At 49.8% G+C, this 22,937-nt stretch overlaps 1 protein-coding gene and 1 long non-coding RNA gene across 2 annotated transcripts in view; one reads left to right on the top strand and one right to left on the bottom strand.

The window, feature by feature from the left end:
• Positions 1–22,937, top strand: part of LOC139049060 (uncharacterized) — a 286,618-nt gene that overhangs the window by 72,384 nt on the left and 191,297 nt on the right. The gene's annotated exons all lie outside the window — the stretch shown is intronic.
• Positions 15,696–18,413, bottom strand: LOC135910369 (cuticle protein-like). The gene is made up of 3 exons (XM_065442431.1): positions 18,255–18,413; positions 15,899–17,205; positions 15,696–15,805 (listed from the first exon to the last, which is right to left on the bottom strand). The coding sequence occupies exons 1-2, from the start codon at positions 18,264–18,266 to the stop codon at positions 15,922–15,924; spliced, it is 1,296 nt and encodes a 431-aa protein (XP_065298503.1). The 5' UTR covers positions 18,267–18,413; the 3' UTR covers positions 15,696–15,805; positions 15,899–15,921.

Raw genomic sequence — 22,937 nt, 5'->3', positions numbered from 1 at the left:
AAGGGCTGCGTGAGCGGAGGTCTGTCTGCGGCGGTTGCTGTGAATGGCGCCCACGCGTTACCCACGCGCTGCCTCTCACGATCTGCCGATTAGCGAGGCAGTCGCACCGCACTTCCCTTCGTTTGCAGTGAGCCGCACGATAAGGATTGTACACAATAGCCACCTTCTCGCAGCGCTCCCTTCCTTGCATAAGCCGTGTACCTATATAATAATAATGCACAATATTGACATGCATACTTCTTTATCTTTCTTCGTTCACTGCTTTTCGCCGGGCAACAAATGTTAAACGTTATCCCTTGACGCACAATGCGCTTGCATGTATCAGAAGTTTCTCGAATATTATCGATAGTTCTACCCTTTTGCTGCTGTCACCAAAGCTTCTTGTAATATCATTGTATGCGTGACAGCAACTGCATGTGTAGTACAGTGGTGAGCAGCCTTGTCTAGAGCGCGGCGACGGTGCTCTGCGGAGCAAGTCAGCGCCACCTAACGTTGCGCTCTGGGTTTGAGCTATGCGTCTCGTGCGCATGCGCGGCCAAAATAAGGCGGTGCCTGCTCGTGGGTTCTCGGCCTCAGTGCTTGTGCTTCAGTCCGCCAGGGCCGCGCTGAATGATGTGTAACAGCGGCCGGAAAGCCAACGCGTTTCGCGCGTATAACGGGGCGGCTCGGCAAGCAAGTGCAAATGATATCGGGTGATCGCGCGTTTCTGAAGCACGTCCAAGTGATAGCGGGTGATCGCGCGTTTCAGGCGCAGACCAGGCTAAGAGTGCGAGAATTGGGCCTATATGGTTGTTTGGTGTCTATTTTCGTCGGTTGTGGCCCTTAGCTAAATACGCAGTGCAGATACACGCCGAAAGACATTATGGCCGCGGCGAGTGGTGCCTGTGCAGAAATGCGCGGTGATCTGCTATCACTCGCGCTTGCTTGCCTGGCCGTCTCGTTACACTCGTGAAACACGGCGGCATGGCGACGCCCTCGCCGCCGTCAAAGGGTCACAATTGCAGGCAGCGCGTCCCTGGCGGCACGAAACGAACTCGCAAGGCGGTGGCTGTACAAGGAAGCGATGAGCAGGCATGCCTCTGTTTCTGCCGCGCATGCGCGCGGGAAGCCTATCTCAAACCCAGTGCGTAACGTTAGGTGGCGCTGACTTGCCCCGCAGAGCACCGTCGCCGCGCTCTAGACAAGGCTGCTCACCACTGTACTTTTGAAGCCACGAGGGCACCCACGATTACACTGAAACCTTCGAGGAGTCTCTCTCAAGTTCCTCGCGCCAGTATATCTCGTAATGAAAACACGCGTAGAGCTGCGTTCAAATTGCCCAATAGGGGATATCGTTATCGTCGGTGAATTTATTGCGCTGTTCTCGTCCGCTATCCTGGAACATTCCTTTGGAGAATCCTAGCAGAAAAAAGTTGGTACGCCACGTGCCAGTTCACGCACGCGGAATTAGGACCATTCCTGTTACGCAACTGTGGTACGCGTGAGACCGCGACGAAAAAAAAAAAGAAGCGAAACGTCTTTCCTTATCGAGAGCACTGCACGTAACTTTACGAAAACAAAGGCGAAAAGAAATACACGTGCATAGGAAGCGGGACGACACGCCATTCTTACTTGTCTTCTTCTCAACGTTAACGAAAGGGAGGCTATCGAAACGAACTGGTAATGGATAAATCGATGCATTAGGTAATCCTTTCCTCGACGCTTCAGATAAAGAAACCGCGAATTCCGAAGTGAAGAAAAGAAATCGTGGAAGGGGGCCGGGGACTACGCAATCAGATGGATTAATGAGAAGAATAAACCGGCTACGAGGCCACATACCCCATACCACGAGAACCGTATACATAGGAGGATACAGGGTACCAACCACGCTCCGTCCTGCCTGGATCTCCCGGTTCGACGAGCGGACCGCGCCTCTTTCACGCGCGACGTGAAGTTAGAGCGCACCAACTCCATTTTCTACTTTCGTTCAGTTTTTCCTCGTGGCGTCTTGCACGAAGATGCGCAGCAGTGCCGTGCTATTCAGGTCCGGCGAAAACCGGTATTGGCTGAATTTGCCCCCAGCGTGCGATTACACACACTCACGCGAGCCCGATGGGAAACAAAAACACGAAAGCACGCATTTTTCCGTTTTGCAGCAGCGCTTCGCCAAGCCGGGTGCCCGCGTCCACCGTACGCTTCAGGATGGCCCCTGTCCTGTATATTTTCAGTATGCAGGTCAGAACAAGTTGTGTCGGAACGATTGCGCATCTTGTTTGCATAAGGCATATATATATATGCGCCACGGAAACTTCACATGAGCTAACTATTTCTAAGTGTCCACGTGCATAAGAAACAACAAAATCCGTTAGGTGGCGCGGTGTTCGAACCACGTGTGTTCGCCTATGCGGTACCGACTTCGGAAAGAGAGAAACAGGTGCTAGACAACGGACACCGCTAGACATAATGTTACGCCAAGCATTTCCGGTGAAATACTGGCTTCATATAGTATTTTAATATAAGCACGTTCCTAGTCATTCTCGTTTTAATTCGGATAGCACTGCTTGCCTACTTCAGCCATTATTAGCCTATATGTCTATCTGTCCAGCCTCTTACGCGGACCCAGTGACTCAAGCTGTCCGCCTGCTTGGGTCACTAGCAAGGTGCCCCTGGTCACGATGTCATCGGGATAGTTCCGTTGTCCTCATTCCGCCTTCGTGGTGTCACTCTCCTTATGCCATTGTTGTGTCGCCTTGTACCCTGACCCATAGACCCAGTCTGTCTAATTGCTTGGGGCACTTGGGTCGTGGTGCCGTCGTGGCGATTGCATCGCTGTCAGTCCTGCCTTGTCATCTGACACTCCTTATGCCGTCGTCGTCACGGCATCGTCGTCATACAGTTATCGTGCATATGTTGTCACACCACCGTCATGGTATTCAAGCCTATGGCATGAGAACACCTGAGCAATGGAAAGTTATAACATTCAAGAACTAATTATGGTCAGCAAAGGCTTCGACATACGCTTTCGACTTTACTCCATAACCTCGCTGTCGTTGCTGCAGCCATGATGAAGTGATGACTAAAGCGTCATCATCATCGTCAGCCTGGTTACGCCCACTGCAGGGCAAAGGCCTCTCCCATACTTCTCCAACAGCCCCGGTCATGTACTAAATGTGGCCATGTCGTCCCTGCACGTCAATAAGCTCGCCTTACAAGAAATAGACCTAAAGTCCTTATTGAGCTTACAGAACTACTCCTGGTCGGAATATTCTTTCGTTTTTTTTAGCCTTTATGCAGTGCTTCAGTATAATAAACGTTCTACGACTTGTGCTGTGGTCTGCTTACTGGGGCCATGTCACGTTTCTTTTTATCTCAACCTGTTGTACCGTAAAACACATATAACTAATCGCTAATGCTCTTGTATAAATTTCGTTATATTTCTTGGTGCATACCAATTACATGTATTCGGCCTCATCAAATGGACCATTCTTCTCCGATCGGTGTGCACACATGTTTGCAAATCGATACATATATATATATTTATATATATAAAGTATCCCTTCTTCCATTTATTTACTTTTTTCTTCAATGTGCGCGCGCTGTTGTTTGTGGCCTTAGATAGATGTTTAGGCCACTCAAATATCCTTCGAGTAACTGTTACCGAGAACCCCACCATAGCATTCCTTTGGACTTTATGGGAAATGCAGTCATTCCGTCATTCATTCAATCCGACGCCGCTTCTGTCATGCTTGTAGTTTTGTCGAAAAATAATAGAATGATAGGGCTATTTAACGGTTGATTCCTGGTTGCTAGTTCCTGGTTCCTGGTTAATCAGGCAGCAAAGACGACGGCATCCAAGCGTTCTTTTTTGTCTTTTGCGCGCATCCATTGTACCACCGATAGCCATTTGTTCCACCGATATTCATTTTGTTCTCTTAAGAATGCGCGCGATGTGTGCACGGGGACGCTGGTGTCCGTTTAAACCTAATGCGCTGGTTCCCTGCAGGAATTCTACAGCTTCGCTTTCTTTGTTGTATGAGTAGCTCGGACGTGCACAATACATCTTGGACAGTTTTTAATAAGAACGCTCATTCGTCACCTCAGGCGAGCGGATTGCGGTGTGTATCACGAGCTGTCGCGTCCATGTCCTCCCAGATGTCGCAATGCTAGCTTCCGAAGCGGATTTTAAGATGCCCTCGTTCGTAGTTATAAGACCTTAAATTTGTTCGAAGCTAAGTAAGTACTGCTTCAAAAATGATTGGTGGCAGTTAAGTGTCGTAAGGCTACACAGCTGCTACGAGTTAGTTATAAACCACGGTGGGGTGACTTCGAATCAATTTCCACAACCTGTGGTTGACGAACGAGCGTGCAAAATCGAAGTACGCTTGCGTATTCGCATTCCGATGGAGTCGGAATTCGGCAGGCACCGGTTCATGAAACGAACCGGTGACCTCGCGTTCTGCAGCAAATAGCTATAGACATAGACAGAAACAGCCCGAATGAGCAAAAGATGGAAACAAGCAACGGGAGAAAAATAGAAACACGTTTATCGCTCTGTTTGAAATACGAGGTGATATCGAGCGAATTGAAAAGAAGTATGCCATTTAACTGACGGCTCTCTAACGTTCCGAACGACGCAGTGTCTTGGAGAAATGGCGCACTGTAGTAGTTGATACAGGTTTCTTTTTTTTTTCACCGCCTCGAGTTCATTAACGTGCATGCATTACTCGGGGGGAAAAAACTTTCGTTTGTTTCTTTCTTTTGTGCGTTCCGGCCCCGCCGATGTTCGGTTCGCACGAAGTCTCATATCGCATTGGCCTCCTCCTCCTTCTGGCCGAAGAACGCCAACTCAACTGAGCTCCCACGCTATACACGTCGGAAATACAAAAAAAAAAGCACGACTGCCGCGCGTCAGCGCTCCAACTTTGTTTTCCCGAACAGTTACCAGCGCTTCTCGCAACGATCCCGCCTCGTTCGCGGCTATAAATCGTCGCGTCCTTTGCCTCCCACCTGACCGACCTCATTTCCGCGTTCACCTGTTCGCCCGCGCGCCCGGCGTAGCACGCCGTCCTTCCCGCGCTCCGTACCAGTCGGCACGATGGCCGCCGCGTTCGGAATCACCTTAAATGCGACTGCTTCTCACACGCGCTGCTAATAAACGCGGGGATCAGGATCAAGGCGGCAGCCGCAAAGCAGCTCTGCCGGCCTTGGAAAGGAAAACTGCCGGGTCGGCCCCATCCTCGGCCTGAAACGGGCTCGAAGACGTGGCGTGTGCCTACGGGGCTGTACGGCACGCGAAGTTTGCGCGTTAGCCCGGCAGGACCCCTGCTGTTCTGAGCGCTACCTCAGGCCGGAAGACCCTTCCGCCAATAGACCATCGGCGGAAAACGCCGCCACCGACAGGGGTAATATGCGTGTCGTGATCGAAAATTGCTGCCTCACACGCAGGACCACCGAGGCTTCTTCAGCTCTCTGAGCTTGGGAGTTTAGAGCTGCTCAGTCAGAATCACCGCCGTATTATAGAAAGTTACCCCGCACGACACTCGACCCATCCCGACACCTCAGTGAACAGATGGAGGGATAATATGAGCAATGTACTTTTCCATCTCAAATGAGGTCGTTGCTCTTTTTTTTCCTTTATTTGGCACTTATTGCGGGCCCTTAAGACCCATCCTTCCTGATAACACACAAAGAAGATTTGTTAGACTAAGTACTTATGTCTATTCATAATATTTGTGTTTCCTGCATTTACTCCACCAGTATATACTCCAAGTCATTTCTAATTATTGCTCTCGGACTCTCACTCACTAACATTTTCTTCGTTATCTTTAAAGCCACAAGCCACAAATAGGGTAACTCCGCCTTCTTTTACTTCTGGTTGTATAACACGACATAGTTACAACACGTGCTATTTGGTTTGCACGCTGTTTTCATACTGTGCACACGTATAAATGTAGATTGTAATGTATAATGATGTTGATGCTTTCTACTGACATCCCCTTTAGGGTGGGTCGGTGACAAATACACACCTAGCCTTCTCCAGTTAATGAGGGTTTGCTACATCTATTTCAATCCAGCAATTTCGAATATATTTTTTATCTTCTCTCTCTTCATTAGAACCTACACTTCTATATCGTTACCTATGCATATCACGACCCCGTTTCGATCAACCTCTATGCTGTTTTTTTTTTACCAATGCTGTCGTTCGCTAAACCACCATGCCAAACATGTGCTAATAGCCCGAAGCACATCAGAGTTTCTGATATACTCTCATTGTATTTTCACGTTCACACTTGTAACTGTGACCCCTAGAATCGAGGTTTCTGCTGCAGCGATTTTGTCCGGGGCGCGCGACAAGGTTTTCGTTGTGAACTCCGTGCTGCAAAGGGCGTCCTCACGCTTCTAAACTTCGAGGATGTGATAGCATCCTGGGCTGCGTTGCCAGGATTTCTGTCGCGAAAGCAGCATCCTAGATTCAGATCCTTTTTTCTCTAATCTTAAAGCATCATCCTATATGCAGACCCTTTTTTCTCTAACCTTTTTCTTTTTCCATACGGATGCACGTATGTACTTGAAAGTACGTGAAATTACTTCTAAAAAATATTGAGAACGTTTCTGGATTCTAACTAGCGTATATTGTACTTATCTTGAACGTTTTTATATTATCTTTTTGCATTATTTTGCTATGTGCAATCGAAATTGTGTGAAAGTAATGATATACAAGATAAGATATTGTAATTGTGTACCGAGCGTTATATTACAGAACTGCATTGCAACCATTTTTCAGATAACATGAAAGTATGTACAAGCACCTGTGGTAAATGCTGTTATGTGAACACTTTAAACTTTACTGTACCGATACACCAGCCTCTCCAATGTCTGCCTGGGTGACTGGAGCTTCGTCAAGTAGAAGATATTTCGGCTTTTTTTTCGGTTCTCCCTTTTTCCACGTTCTGTATCTCGTGGTGAAAATAAAGCATGATGATGATGATGATGATGATGATGAAGATGATGACTTACTGGAACTTCCTCTGAGCACTCCCTTCTCCCCACTTTATACTCGATCAAGCATTCCAACCGGCCTTGCCTACACTTAGGCGAGGTGGACCTCTCCACCACGTGAGCAACTGCGAGCGGTTACGTCGAATCAGGACAGTGACTCCGCAGCCTTTGATGACCACTGGAGATTTTAATGTCCACCCTATCTCTGGGGAAGTTCTGAGGAAAGCTTGCGGGGCAGAAGATTAGTGTCATTTTCCTCTGAACAAGAACTGTGATAGGTGAATGATGGAAGCGCCACCTTTCTTCTTGAAACTGTCTGATGTAGCTGCATGGACCTCACCTTTGTTTCACACTCCTTCGCCAGAAAGGTCAGGTGGTTTCGGAATATTGAAACGTGGGGACGTGACCACTTATCACTTATCTTAGGATTGAAGGGTTGACGGGCTCCAAGTTAGCCGACCGACCGACCGACCAACCGATTGTCGTTTTCGTTCAGCGTCGCAGGAAGGTTCTGCGTCGGTGATCGTTTCGCGTTGGCACCGTTTACATTCTTGTTGCTGTTCCCTCCGGCGCTTCTCGTACCCATGGTTTTTCTTCGGCTGTATGAACTAGACGTGTCCGCCCCATCGGTAACGCAGCTGTTCAACGGCCCACACACCCTTAATCAATGGCTCATACCCCCTTAGAGGCGGCCTGCCAATTAGAACGACAGAAGAGCAGGGAATTCTACGCTGGAATGACGAGCGGCACCGGAGCCAGCTGTTTCGCGAGCCCACCGGGGTATATGCCTTTGAGCTTGGAGCCCTTCTGCACTATCAGCAGGATCGGCCCACATTGTGATTGTTTCTCTTGCCGGACGCCGAAAAAAACTACGGAAGGTCAGTAATATACAAATTTCGCTGTAAAATAGGGCCAAGATACGGCGCTCCATTGCTATACGTGTTCGCAAGTACGCGTGGCAGAAGATCGCAGTGCCAGCCCTTTACTGAAGTGTTCAATTCGCTTCAATGGCATTGCACCACGAGTCCTGAGCGAAAAGTTCGAAGCCAGGCGCTCACAGTTGCCACACCAATGCACTCTACGGGAGCAGCACTTTTCAACCAAGCCCTTGTTGTAAGAATCGCCAAAGAAGCATTCTTGAAGCGCAGTTACTTCATCAGGCGAGGGCCGACAGTGTGCTCCACTCCATGGATATAAGGCTTGTCTACGGAGGGGAATTAGTTTTTATTCTGCTAAGACTAACAACAAAAGCTTAACTAGCTTGACTAGTGCTGGGGGCAGCGAGATAGTCCAGCAGGAGCGTTTCAGAACCACAGCAAGGAACTACGCAGAAATCACAGCTCGAAAGACGCCACCACGATCGTTCAGGGCAACGCCAACGAACCCAACTGTGCAGCCAAACTGCAGCGCATGGGAACACCACACTCTATCATTAAGGAAGTGCCAAAGTATAACACTCGACAAACAAGATCCACTCTCCTCTATGATATCAAGCTAAAAAAATTACAAACGAGCCCCTTTACAAATATTTTACGACTGCTCAAGATGTTCCCCAAGAAACACTCTGATTCCAATCGGCTGGACCGCACCCTCTGGGCATGCCCAATTCAAATATCGGCAATGGCACTTCTCTAACAAACCGCCAAAACGACCTGGCGGATTGTTCCCACTGGATTTTACAAGACCCACTCATCAGAGCCTGACTAAGCATCTGGCATAAAACCTGCGCAGTTTTACATACGTAACATTTATTGGCGAACATTTGCCACTTTGACAGTATCTGTCTATCTAGCCGTCTACGTCTTGGTGCTTTCATGGCCATTTCCTTACCTTTGGTATCTACCATAATTGGCATAGTATAACAAGAGTGTGTGACGAACATAAATAATAGGTCATAACATGAACGTCATGACATGCTTGTCATGTACGCTATGAAACAGCCGCCTACGTATTGGTGCTCTCATGGTCGTTTCGTTAACTTGGTGGGCTCCCTACGCACTGCTCCGCGTAACATTGATTCCCACGAGGCGTGGTATCTACCGGGTTTTTAGCAATAGCAATTATGTGCTCACTCTAGGCACCGCCGAAGCCGTCATTTGCACCGTACTGTGCCGGTTGTGAAGGTGCACGCGCGGACAGTTGCGCCGCTGTGACGAGGGCACGTGATCTGCGGCTAGTGCCAGGAGACGCAAAGGAAGGCCGAAAACGCTAGTGACTGGACGGCGGCTGTCTTTCGGCGCGCCCGAAATGGTGCCCTGAGTGGGATTTCGAGTGATACGCTTAGTTTTGGAAGCACGGCACAGTTGAAACGCTGAAGGGAGCGGCAGCGCGGAACGCTCGCTTCGGGACAAGCACGCGCGCTCCCTGGCACGGCCGGCGTTCCTGATCCCTTCGCCGTTCTGGCCGTGGGTGCTCACGGCCATCGAGGGAACTCTGTTGACGTGTCTTTCGGCGAGTGGCACCAGCCGCGTTTAGATAGCGAATGTTCGCTGCAATTGGTAGGGCCCATAAACCTACGAGACTTACTTCCTGTAATAATTTAATACTTTGCGATCGCTGTCAACGCTTCGCCGTTCAGGCAAAACTGTGAATTTTCTCTCTCTCTCTCTCTCGTTTTGCGCGACGCTTCTCTAAATACAGACGCTGAAAACAGTCTCCTGTAACAGATATGACAGAAACATGTTACATTATTATCGCTTATACATTAGCAACCATAATATCCACGCCCGATAGTGTGGTATTGTTGTGCAGTGCGGGGCTTCAAATCCCAGCCACGGCGCGCGTATCTAGATGGAGGCGAAATTGGGAGAAAAACGCCCCTGTACCATGAACTGAATGCTGGTCAAAGTACCTCAACTGGTCAAAATTCTTTCCCGAATCCCCGAGATACGGCGTGCCTCATAGTTATGTGTTCTTGGCATGTAAAACCGAATAATGTTTTTTACCGTTGCGTAGAGGAAAGAAACCGTTACTCGTACCCCCCGCATATCGTGGAGCCAGGTGGCGCCGCAGTCGCGCTACGTGTGGATCAATATGGGCTATATTTAGCCTCACGGGTCGCGCTCAGAGAGTCGTAGCTCGGCATCACGTTTGTCCATCCGTGCAGGAAAGGTCGCGTTTGAGAGAGCTCACTAGGCCGAGGCGATGGTAGAAATAACTTATTACTCAAATTGAGGTTCATCAACAGTTGTAAGGCCTATACGTATATGCGATATATTGCAGGATACGTTGCAAGAGGGAGAGAGAGTCATAAAGGAAAGGTAGGGAGGTTAACCAGGCTGACCCCGGTAGGCTACCCTGCACTGTGGAAGCGGGAAAGCGGGTAGAAAGAGAACTAAAAAAAGAATCTCACAGTCTCCACTATGTTGCAAAGTTTTCCCGCTTGCTTTGGTTACATTGATAACAGTAGCAAACCGGTGAAAACCCGTCCGAGTCAAGAGCAAACCAACGTACGAGTGATAATATGCTAATACATCTCTCCTACTTCGTTCCTGTTCTGGCGTGCACCTATATTTATGAGAGGTCGGGACCCCGCAGCACCCCGAGACTCCAGGGTCGCTGGGGCAGTGAATGGACAGCAGCCAATCCTTCGGTCGGCCGGCGCACGGAACACAGATGGCTGGCTCCCTGCGTGTGAACGTTGCTCGAAGTTGAAATTAATTAGGATTAACAATGGTGGCAATAGAACAAAGAGGGCTGCCTGTGCCCTGATGCAAGTGCTCTTCCTGGAGTCGTCGATGGTGCCAGATTAACATACCCGTACGCCGATGCGCCTTTTCTCGTTCCAGAGTACGGTACGAAACCGGATCGTCTCTCCTCCTTGAGCTTCGTCGAACATTTTCACTTTTTGATGTCATCTACGCAGCGCTCTGGTACTGCCGCATCAACGCGAATTTAAGCATGTTTATCATTTCTTTATACCGTGGCCCTTCGAATTCAGGAGAATGCTCAGAGTAATGGATGCGCGCTCATGCACAAAGAATGTATTATTCTTGTGCTAAAGGTATTTTCTGAAGAGTTTCGTTAGTTTTATGATAAAAACAACTGCGCTGTCTGAGTCACCATATGTATTGACAATGGAAGCAGTAGTCACCATAAGTATTGACAATGGAAGTGACTGACCGAATAGCAAGCCGTTTAAGTACACCGCAATCCTGTAACAGGTGCCGCTCTTCTTTGCTTATTCTTGTGGGGCCCTTTACATATATATATATATATCTGACCTGTCGCGTGAAAAATAAAGAATGGTAGACCTAAACGATTACTAAGGATGCACTTTTCCAATTCGGCCTTCTCGATGAACAGCCGTAGTAGAATAAAACTGATCCCAACGTGCTTAGAATTTATTCATAAGCTGGCGTGGGCGTGCGAACTGAAGGTCATCTTTGGGGCGTCGACGACATGCAGTTTATATGAAAAAGCACTCTTTTACAAGCTGCTGTGATGCCCTTCTTGAGACCGCTTTTCCGTGGGAACAAAATACGAGTATCTATTCACTTCCCGTGTGATTTAAGGTGACCGCGAGAGCTAGTTCAGGGCTTGCTCGGGTTCTCGTCGCATGTATTTCGGTTATTCGATGCTCTGCTGACATCCTGTTTTGCATATTTATCTTGCCGCCCTGCTTTAGCATGTCAGCGTAGATTGGCTCGTTCGTAGGCCCCAATGATAAGTGCCTCCTGTACGTGACTTGTTTCTCGACGTGTGATACAAAGCGCGAGTTTCCTATGTTTGTGTGTAGACGGCGGCATGTAGTCCATCCATTCGTACCAATATGCAAAGATCAGTGTGTTGCAGGCTTCAAGGTCATCTTCGACAAAGGTTTCCATGCAAGAATTACTGATGCAACCCTGCCTCCAGTGTCTATACGAGGTACAATCACGGTTGTTCAGCAAGCATGCCAAATGATGGGGAGAACATGGCTTTGTCTAGAAATAGTCATTCTTGCTTCAAAACGGCTTTGGCACGTTTGGCACGTAAGGCAAACATACGTATTGCGTTGCGTGTTGCGTTTTAAATACGGTTCGTAATCATATTAGACATGTGCGCGGAAACCATATTGCCTTGCTCTGTATAGCAAAATACGACAAATTTAAAAAAGCTACAGTATGGTCTTTAGCATAGTCGTGAGTTTCAAAATACACAATATTACGATCCATTGCGAGACCGCGAGGTTTGGATAAAATACTCCGTAAGGTCGAATCAACAAACGATGGCAAAAAATGAACGCTGCAATTTTTTAATAGTCTGTAATTTCTTTTCGTCTCTTGCTACAACGCCAACTCGACCACCATGTTTAAACAATGTCTCAGCATGACAGGACATGAAGCGAGCGGGAACGGTTTGCTTCACGGGAGGAAGGAGTGTCGGCCACCAAAAGACGAATATAAATTTAAATAAGGCAGCTTCACGTCAAGGAAAACGCTTGCACTGTCTGCTGAAACTCTTGTATTGAGTAACTTATATTGAATGTACTTTTAGTAACCGCTGCGTCCATGAAAGGATGCATCGGTTGGGTCTAATAAAAAAAAAATGCCACGCTTTCTCGCTTGAACTAAACCAGCTTTTCTTACCTAGCATTGTACAGACTTGTGCGAGGCTTTCTAAGGCGTTCAAATTAAGCGAAACGTCGACATACCCAAGGTAGGAAAAACGAGAGTTGACTCTATAAGAAGTAACTTCACAAGAACGTTTGAAGCCACAAGCCCGATAACTATCCATGTACTATAACCATAACTCCCAAGAAAGCTGAAGAATGGCAACGCCAGAGTTCCCTGTACTAACATGTTCAGGAAGCTCCTCGTCTTTGTTGCTGACTATTGCATTTCAGTAGCACATCTCGATTTGAAGGTATCCATTAGTCCAAACGACGACGATGGCGACATTGATAATGGTGATGATAATGATGATGCCGATGATGATGATTTCAGCCTCGGCTTTGTAGCCGATTGATGGCATATGCTACATAGCTCCTTCTTTTAACCTTTCTGGTGCATCCAACTATTGATACGCATTCCACGCCACCTCTCGATTAGAGTGTTTAGTGCTTTTCATGACTTATCCACTTCCATTTTTCTCCCTCACTATCCCTTCTCCATCGCGCTGCCCCTCAATGTAGACACCGAAAGCACCTGGCTCAGATTTTCAGTTAAACACTGGCGTAAGGTCGTTATCGTGGATGAAAAAGTTCCGAGTAAAGCTCATCCGATGTCGAGGGAGATAGAATTAAATGAGATGTATATATTAAAGAATACCACACCAGTGAAAAGCAGAGATTGCCGAGCAGCAATTGCTTGTTTGAGAAGTTTCACAAAACTAAATTCGGCACTTATATGTTAAAATATGCTAGCGTCATGCTACGTTCGCAAATGGCTTCTGGCAGCGAACGCGGTCGAGACATTACCGATGCCGTCGACATCAGGGCCCTGTAATCCCTTATGCTCGGCCTCTGATTTCGCGGACCAACTGCAAATGCACGGTTGTTATTGAAGTCGCTCTTAAATTCAATCTTGCGTCCTTGCCCTAGTATGACTTGGATTGAACGGAAGATAGCCTGAACCTCTTCGGGGTATGTATATCACCAATAGGCCTCTCGTGCGGTCACCGTCAGGATCATTCGGAGTGCGTAATCTCATCTGCTTACCAAATAGACTCCATCGCTCATTTGTTATCCTCAGAGCATTGTACATTTGTGCCAAACGTTCGGCGCTTGATCACACCCGGCAACCCATTCATTTACTCGCGCCACTCTAACAAATTTGACCCGGATATAAAGGAAATTTGTTGACAGCGTTTGTCACCACTTGCAGCAAGGCCAATCGATTTACTCGAGCTTTGATTATTACTGGGCCTCATCATTTAGCTCAAGGAATGTATGCTGTTCAGTTTATTTGGCACATGCCTTGTATACATCCTGCCCGGCTTGCCAGTGTTGGAGGATGCACACACTGTCAAGCCTGAAATGTTTTACTTTTGTCTGTACCAACCTAATGTCCCTGGTACTGAAATAAAATGAAATTGATTGATTGATTGATTGATTGATTGATTGATTGATTGATTGATTGATTGATTGATTGATTGATTGATTGATTGATTGATTGATTGATTGATTGATTGATTGATTGATTTCTGGCGGTGGCATTCACGGCCACGATTCCGTGTAATTTAAGGTGACCCTTTCTTTCGAATAAGTGCCACGTGGCATGGAAATTCAATAAATACATAGATGCCATGTATTCATGCACGCCCTGCAAGAGCAACCGATGAAATGAGTTGTCCCTTCTCTATCCCTCACATTCATCAGGCACTATCAGTCACGTGCCAGTCGTCAGTATGTTTCCACGGGCAGCCTTTGTCTCAAGGCATGTCGAAAGTAGATGACGTACACCAGCTTCTGGTTTAGAAGCAGTGCATCACCATCCTCGCCATCATTTATAAACAGTTAAAGGCCCATTATGGGGTATTACATAAGGGGGAGGGACAAAAACAAAAATGCGAATTAATAATTGTGACAAAAGTGGTATGGACGTTAAAGGCAAAAAATAAACAAAGTAGCGCGTGGCACAGGTGTAAGCAATGTGGTTAGGTTTGAAAATGGGCTATCAGTAACTGCTTAAATTTTGGGCCATCGTGCCCATTAACTATTGATTGTGGCAGCTCGTTCCAGTGCTCTATTGTGATGGGCAAGAAAGATTTACAAAATGCGGTGGTAGTTCAATGAAGACGCTGTGCTCTTAAGCTGATGAATGATCGACGGGAAGTGCAGCGAGGAGGGAGGAGAAGCGTTTTACACAGCTGGGGTAAATAGTAGTAGAGTTTGTGACAAATGCACAGACTGTGCAATCGTGCGGCGAGTTGACAAGGAAGGGGGAGGTAACGAGAAGATTTAATCCTACCAATACCTGTGTGCCAATCGTATTGATCACTTTGGTCAATGGACGTTGGATATTCTGACATGTAATATCTTAGGTCTAAATGAAAACGGGTCTTAAAGGCTGCCACAGCCCATAGATGTTCTTCAGTTCATATTTGAACTTGTTGATGATGAATAGATAGACGCTTGTGGGGTTATGGAGGCGGTGCTTATTCTTACAACGTCTGCGGAGTTTTCTGCGCCAGAACCTGGCACTGACCTGTTCGTTTATTTACTGCTGTGCATGGAGGATAGAGGCCAATGCCATCTGAGAATATCGTCAGCATCTGTGCCACCACGTGCACGTGGTGTAGGAATAGCTATTCCTACGGCTATTCCTACAATGCCATACACTGTAATGGAAGATGCTGGACATCGCGTATACCCTCCACGTAAATGGGGAGTGTAATGACGCTTTAGACGCTTGCATAGACATGCCGAGAAAACGTTTTGGCGGTGCGCTAACGGTACGAGAGGGCATCTTTTTGGCGAGGGGGCCCTCATAGGATGTAGCAAGGGTGAAATGTCGAAGGAACGAGAAAAGCCGTGCCACGGACCTCAATTCTAAGCTGGCATGTTCATGGGCGGGCACTGCCCGTTGATATAAGATATAGCCCCATTCGCCAGATGGTTCACTGTGGCTAGTTTCGTCGATTTCAGCAGTACGATGGCAAATCAATAGCATGGTCGTTTCTGGTTTGTAAAACAATGCCAAAACCACCAAGACATGCTCCATCTCTCACGTGAACGGGTGTCTCACGACAGTACGCCGTAGGAGTCGGCAAAACCAACTAAAGAACAGCCCATATTGTTTTCATTCTGACAACCTTTTATTATCGGAACACGGAGAACCAGCATAAATAGTCTGAAGTGCAGGTCTTGCCAGCCGGTCCTGACGCGATCCTTCCTAGCGGTGTCCTGGAAGCATAAAATAGTGATAACGTTAGCACAACACCCATGCACATAGGGCGTCAGAGGCGAATGACATGCGCCCGCAAGGCGCCCACTTACGCCTATCTCCTTGCTCTCAGCGTTTACTTCTTCTTGTGGAGGGCGTAGGTGTAGCCACCGAGGCCGTAGTTGTAGCCACCAAGGGCGTAGCCAGAGCTGAGACCATAGCCGAGGCCGTGGTATCCGAGACCGTAGCCCAGACCGTGGCCGTAGCCAACACCATAGGTGGCAACTGGGGCGGTGGCAAACGCCGGAGTGGCGTGGTGAACGGTGGTGGAGACGGCAGCCGGGGCAGCGACAGCGTGGCCGAGGGCGAGACCACCGCCGAGGACGTGGCCGAAGGTGCTGCCGTAGCCGAGAGCGTTGCCGTAGCCGAGAGCGCTGCCGTAGCTGACAGCGGCTGGGGCAGCGTGCACAGCAGTCACGGCGGGAGCGGCGGCGTAGGAGACGGCTGGGGCAGCGTGGACGGCGGTCACGGCTGGGGCAGCGTGGACGGTGGTCACGGCTGGGGCAGCTTGGACGGTGGTCACGGCTGGGGCAGCTTGGACGGCAGCCACAGCGGGACGTGCGACGGCATAGGCGGGAGCGGCGTAGGAGGCGTAGCTGACAGCCGGGGCGGTGTAGCGGGCGACTGAAACGGCGGGGCGTGCAACGGCCACAGGGGCGGCAGCGTAGGAGACAGCGGGAGCAGCGTACGAGGCGTAGCTAACAGCCGGGGCAGAGGCGACGGTGTAGGATTGGCGAGCGACGGTAACGGCGGGGCGGGCGACGGCAACAGCGGGAGCGGCGTAGGAGACGGCCGGAGCGTGGTGGACGGCGGCTACGGCGGGAGCGGCGTACGAGGCGTAGCTGACAGCCGGGGCTGTGGCGTAGCGGGTGACTGAAACGGCGGGGCGGGCGACGGCAACAGCGGGAGCGGCGTAGGAGACGGCCGGAGCGTGCTGGACGGCGGCTACGGCGGGTGCGGCGTACGAGGCGTAGCTGACAGCCGGGGCGGCGGCGTAGCTGAGAGCCGGAGCGGTGGCGTAGCTGACAGCCGGAGCGCTGGCGTAGCGCGCGACGGCAACGGCGGGGCGGGCAGCGTAGGAGACTGCCGGAGCATGGTGGACGGCGGTTACGGCTGGAGCGGAGTAAGTGGCCACAGCCGGGGCGTGGTGGACGGCGGTGGTCACAGCAGCCGGAGCAGCGACGGCGTGGCCGAGGGCGAGGCCTCCACCGAGCACGTGGCCGACGCCAGTGCCGTAGGAGAGGCCACCGTAGCCGTAGCCGAGGCCGCCATAGCCGCCATAGCCGAGGCCATAGCCGAGGCCATGGCCGACCTGGCCAGCGAAGGAGGTGGCCAAGAGGCCGAGGAACACGACAGCCTTCTGCAAATAGAGACAGTATCACACATCTCGGATATAATGTTGATGAATTGCTTCTTTAGAGCCTGCTATGTTTTGTTGTGAAGTGTGAAGCAAGTACCGAGACCGGGAAAGCTGATTTCATACAATTTAAGCATGGGGCAAGTTATGTGCTACCACAACTGGCATATAGGTACCTTGCGGTACTCGCGCCTATGTTTATCAGATTTCCTTCAATCTATATTCAACTAAGGAGAGCTCATTGTTAGCACGCAATTGACCAGTTTCGCTTTACATTTCGGTTGATTAACCATCGATTAACTTATGTCAACCCGTCAACAGGAATATTTGGCAACTCAACCATCCAGTATTGTTGAAAGTTAGATAAGGATCTCGGGCATAATTCGTGACGAAGCTAGTATGTTAGTGGCTTTATGCGGAATTATTACTCGGTGTTTAGAATACTGAAACTGTTGCAAGATTTAGGAAATGGGAATAATGTTTTTGCTGTAAAATAGTTAATACATGCATTATTCTTCATCAAGCTTCGATAATAAGAAGGCGTCACTTTTAGACTGATTGCCCGGTTATCCTTACTCTACGCTTTACACATAAACGTATAGCCATTGCATACTGTTCCGTAACAAGTCAAGAACTTCATAACTAACAATACCCGTTGATGTGTCTAGCACACACAGAGTGCCCTGCAATAATAGACATTTCGCTTCATATCTTAGAGACCTCATTGTAGCCTCCTTCTCGGTCAAATAATTGCTTACTATCAAATTGTTGACCACTGGCCAGTTAGCTCGCTATAGCGAATTTACACCACTCCGAAACTCCCATCACAGCTTCGTCTTTTGCTCTTCGAAGTGCTCATTCCCGCTACGTTTACAAGCCGCTAGGCCCGATGAGCTTCGTAGTCACGGCGGCGCACAAAGTTTCCCTAGCCGATGCGGCAGCTACAGAGCGTTCGCGGCGGGTTATGGCAGCGCCGGAGAAGAGCGGGTATCCGTGGTGGTGTCGGCGTCGTTGTCTTCGGCTCGGAGCGCTGGGGACCACGCACAACTTACCAGAGCGTTCATGCTGGTTCTCTCTTCCGACTAGATGCCAGGAGAGCAAGTTCCATGTCTTTCGGCCGTCGCCTCTCCCCTTATATACCTGTCGCCGCGACGTTGTCGGCGGCTCGGGAGGATGCGGATTCGCCCGCAACCGCAGTACCCTCGCGCAAGGGGGAGGCCTGGCGTCGCGCGAAGCGCCGCCATGGGCGTGCAATGTCTCCATCTTCGAGGGCGATGGATGGATGATAAGAGAGAGGGGGGGACCTTCACGCGAGCGAGCTGTGAGCAAGCATCCGATGACACCACCACCACCGCCACCGCTTCGCCGATGGCACCATACGCACGCACACAGGCGTCGTCTTGGCGGACGAGGCGGCGACGACATGTCCTCCCCCACCTCCAGGCTGTTCGCCACCACGCAGAAGGGGTGCGCACTCCGGTGAGGTACTGGGATGGAAGGCCCAGGGGGGGAGTGAAGAGGGGGTGTAAAGCTACGGGGCTTCGACACTTCGAAACGACGATCGCACATACACCCCCTCCTTCACTCCCAGCGCTACCCCACCCTCGCACCATTTAACCGAGCGTACCATTATCTTCCAGGCGACGCGCACCACCTCTTCCCCAGTGCGACGAGGGGGAACGGAAGGCAGCGGGCCCCCTTTGTTTACGAGCGGTCTCCACTTTCCGGCGGGGTATATAGATATTTGTCGAAGATCGGGATAGCGGTCTTCATTGCTGGGTGGGGGGGAGGAGGGGGATACGCTTTTCCGGCGTTCAACGCGTGCAGGCGGCACCAACGGATTTGCATAGGATATGAGCGCGGCAGTGTGGCACTGCGCGAAAACGTGAAGACGCGCACGGTTACGAGACGTGTGCGCGCGTTTTTTCTTTCTTTTTTTTCAAGGTGAAACGCGACGATTGCACGTTTGTGTGACTCGCGTGGCACTCTGCCTTTTTTTTCTCCCTCTTTCCAGGCCCGATCACAGTATAGGTCCCCCCCCCCCTTTACCCTCAGTGATTTTTATTTCTCTTTCACGCTTAATTCCTCGAACTCGGTCGGCATTCGCAACGAACACGCTCCCTTGGCGGTATACGGCAGTTTCAATTGCTCACTTATCGTATACACATCAACCGTACTCCTCCTCCTTTCTTATTTCTTTTTATCACGCGTTGCCGTCGTCGTCGTCTCCTCGAATTCCCGCCTCTCGCGATGTGCGCGGGTGCCTTCGCTTAACGGAGTTCACTTTTGAAACAAGAGCGAGGTCACCTGGGGGAGGCCCGATCGAGACCTCTGGGGCCGTAGGGCGCTACGCCATCTCGTGCCTCGAACGCCTGGCGATGGTTCCTTCCTACAGCAAAAAAAAATTGTGGGGTTTTACGTGCCAAAACCACTTTCTGATTATGGGGCACGCCGTAGTGGTGGGCTCCGGAAATTTCGACCACCTGGGGTTCTTTAACGTGCACCTAAATCTAAGTACACGGGTGTTTTCGCATTTCGCCCCCATCGAAATGCGGCCGCCGTGGCCGGGATTCGATCCCGCGACCTCGTGCTCAGCAGCCTAACACCACAGCCACTGAGCAACCACGGCGGGTTTCCTACAGCACCGGGCGCGCGTCTAACCTCATCGCTACACGGTGGAGACGAAGTGTTCGTTTGTATACTAAGTGCCCCCGTGGCCTGCGACGCCAGCCCCCCTTTGTTTCGGGATCCTTTCGTTCGCCGTGTGCGTGAGGTTACGATCCTGCCATGTTGCGTTCCTGCGGGTTCCTATCAATTTTCGTATGTCGTCGCCGTCCAAGCTTCGCTTGTGACAGGTGTTCTCCCATTACCACTTCTTGTGGCTTCATCGTTTCCCTTCTGCTGACCACTGCCATTCCTCCTGAATGGTAAATTTTCTGTGTAGCAGTATTTCATTATAGTTCGGCCCTTGGGGAGGAGATGGCGTTCCATGTTGCTGTGTTTTTTTTTTCTCTTTGTTCCTCTTTCGTCTGTTCGCGATATTGCAGCAGGGGCACCTCGAATGGAATTCCAATTCCTCGGGCAACAGTGCTTCGCTGCATGCGGGTTGCTCCAGTTGTTTCTGAAATGTCGCCAAGTAGAGGCATAAGCTTTCGATGCGACATTCCTCCTGCTCTGTCACTTCCGTAAATATCAATATTGCACCTTAAGGTACTATAAACTGTAGGTGTCATTAAGCGCTATCTGAAGATTGCGCAGCCTTTCAATCAAGCTTCATTATGCGCCTCCTACTCTAATGCCTCTCTCTCTCTCTTTAACAGAAGTTCATCTTTGGAGATTTCAGATCAATTTGGGGTTCGTGGGTTCTGACTGAGCGGCCACCCTTGTCTCGACAAATTAGATAATTTCAGGTATTCTAGTGTGCGTAGGACAACGAAAAGGCGTCGAAAAAAGCTTGGAATGAAAAACGCGTACCGAGTTAACGCAGACTATATACGGAGCAGTAATAATGCACAATTAGCGCAAAATGGTCAAAACGAAATCCAGATGTGCTCTTTAACTGCGCACGTTAAAAACAGGCGCCGGATTTCTGGTTTTACTCAACAAGAACATCGGCCAATCCTGGCGATAGTGCAGTCTAAACAGGCGCACTGATTCTCAAGTTTGTGTAGTTCTAAACAACAAAAGATATGGTACAGTAATCCGTCCGTGAACACCTTGTATTTCTTCGATGTTAACCGCTCTTGAATCGCCTATATTTCTTTATCTTCTACTGCGTTTCCTACGGTAAAAACTTAATTCTGTTTCGCATGACACTGTGTTCATTCCTGGTCATTTTCCGTATCGGCCGGCGAATTCGCTTATTAGGTGACTCGCTCAGCCTCACTCAGACTTACACCAACGCATGAGTGAGTTCACCCCACTAAATATAATTTTGGTGACTCTGAATCCCAGTGAGCTTGGCTGAGTGGAATTATGGCGAGTTCTAGTTCGAATGAGCCCTAAGAGAAAAAAGGCATTTGGTAAGTGAGTCTGACGGAGTCCCGCTAATTTTGTTAATCTAAGCTCTGCAACATAGTAGGTGTTTTTGAAATAAGTTATTACGAACATACCCAGCCCCCAGTTCCCGATCAATGTGTGGACAGTATCCGGGAGGCACGCGAGCTGCTATGAATCAGGCAAATAATTTAACCGGATGCTTCGGACGCCGCCAATACCGGTCAAGGAAAGAGTACTGCAGCCTCGAAGCTTGAACAGGAATTCACCGCCACCGGATGACTCCTTCAGTGACTGTTGTTTTACGTCGAGGACATCGGAAAGCAGCAATTAAACGCGATCGAGGTACGCGAGTCGAGTTGACTTAGTCACCCGAAGCCAGAGCAAATTATCAAATTCCAATGAAGGGCCTCCTCTCGAGTCATGCAATAACGAGGATACCGGGGGATAGCGACCGCTCTCCGGGTGGTCGCCAGGTCATTCGGAGTTTACAGCTAATCCACGTGCAGCTGCGTCCAAGACCTTTAATTTGGAATGTTTTGGACGACCAACGAGGGCTCTCTTACACGCTACTCACGCACGCTGCTTTCAAACGCGGCCTTCGTATTCTCAAGGCTCGTGCCAAGCCCCCCTGAGGCGGAGGATTCTCGGTGTTTTCAAACGTCCGTGGGACGCATCGCAGAAACACGAAGTCAGGGAAGCGAGTAGGGCAAAAAGAAGTAATGCGCTGCGGGGGGAGCCGACTTGTCAATCGTGTCGTCGGCGCTATCTCGCGGCGCAAGGGCGTGGTCGGGGCCGGTAATTGATTAGGTCGACAGCATGAACCGATCGACGTACGCGGCCAGCAGTCACCCTGCACCTCTCGTGCTCCGCGCGGATTACGAGTGGCCTGCCGTTGTCGTTTAAGATAACGCGTTGACGTAACGATTTCGTACGGCCACTGTCGCCCGAGTTGTATAAAGAGCCGTTCGATATGCATCGGGCCCACTGGCTACGGCCTTTCGCTGGTTCTTCCGTGATCGCTGACGTGGAAGACGGCGTGCCGCTGAAGCGCACGAACGTGTTGTAATGACTCAGAAGATCGAGTCGTGTAGGTCATTGCAACGGGAGCAGAGATACTGGGTGACGAATGCCGCAGCTGCGTCGGGGTCGTTGCCACTGTGCGGTCGCTTCTTCTCGTAAACGCGAATTTAAAGGGTCGATAAATTGAATGCTGGGTTTGGCTATCCTGTGGGCTTAGTAGCTTAGACCAAGTGTATGCTTCAAGAAGAAAGGTTGGGGTTAGGTCTGCTTCTTTTTGTCTATCGTGATAGTATAGAACCTACCCCGCAAGAAAAGGCCAACTGGCAGTTTCGCCGGAAGGCCGAAGCGATAGCGAGGGTCAACGTGATGTCACTTGAACTCCGCAGACGACGTTCTAACTATGCGAGAGTAGGAATATGCGCGTGTTCGGCGTACATACGCCCTGTGCGCCAACATTTCTGCCACTTTTGAATTCCTTAACACACCGTGTAGGGTCTACATGGTATATGGTGCAGGTGTGTGATGCCGCCGGCACAGCTGCGCTGCCCCGTAAGTAGCGGCTCGATTGAAGTTTGATCAACTTCAGATTGTCAACCCGCATATTGTTCTGGACATTTTTTAGTTCTCTCGAGACCTTAGACAGAATGCATACGCTGTAGATCCAATATTTCGAGACCAATGAAGTATACGGAGGCCTAGTCGTGAGCCGGGCTTGC

This window comes from Dermacentor albipictus, chromosome 8 (assembly GCF_038994185.2).
Source record: "Dermacentor albipictus isolate Rhodes 1998 colony chromosome 8, USDA_Dalb.pri_finalv2, whole genome shotgun sequence".
Lineage (NCBI taxonomy): Eukaryota > Metazoa > Arthropoda > Arachnida > Ixodida > Ixodidae > Dermacentor > Dermacentor albipictus.
Note: the sequence above shows the minus strand (reverse complement) of the source record. Positions and strands in the feature narration are given on the sequence as shown.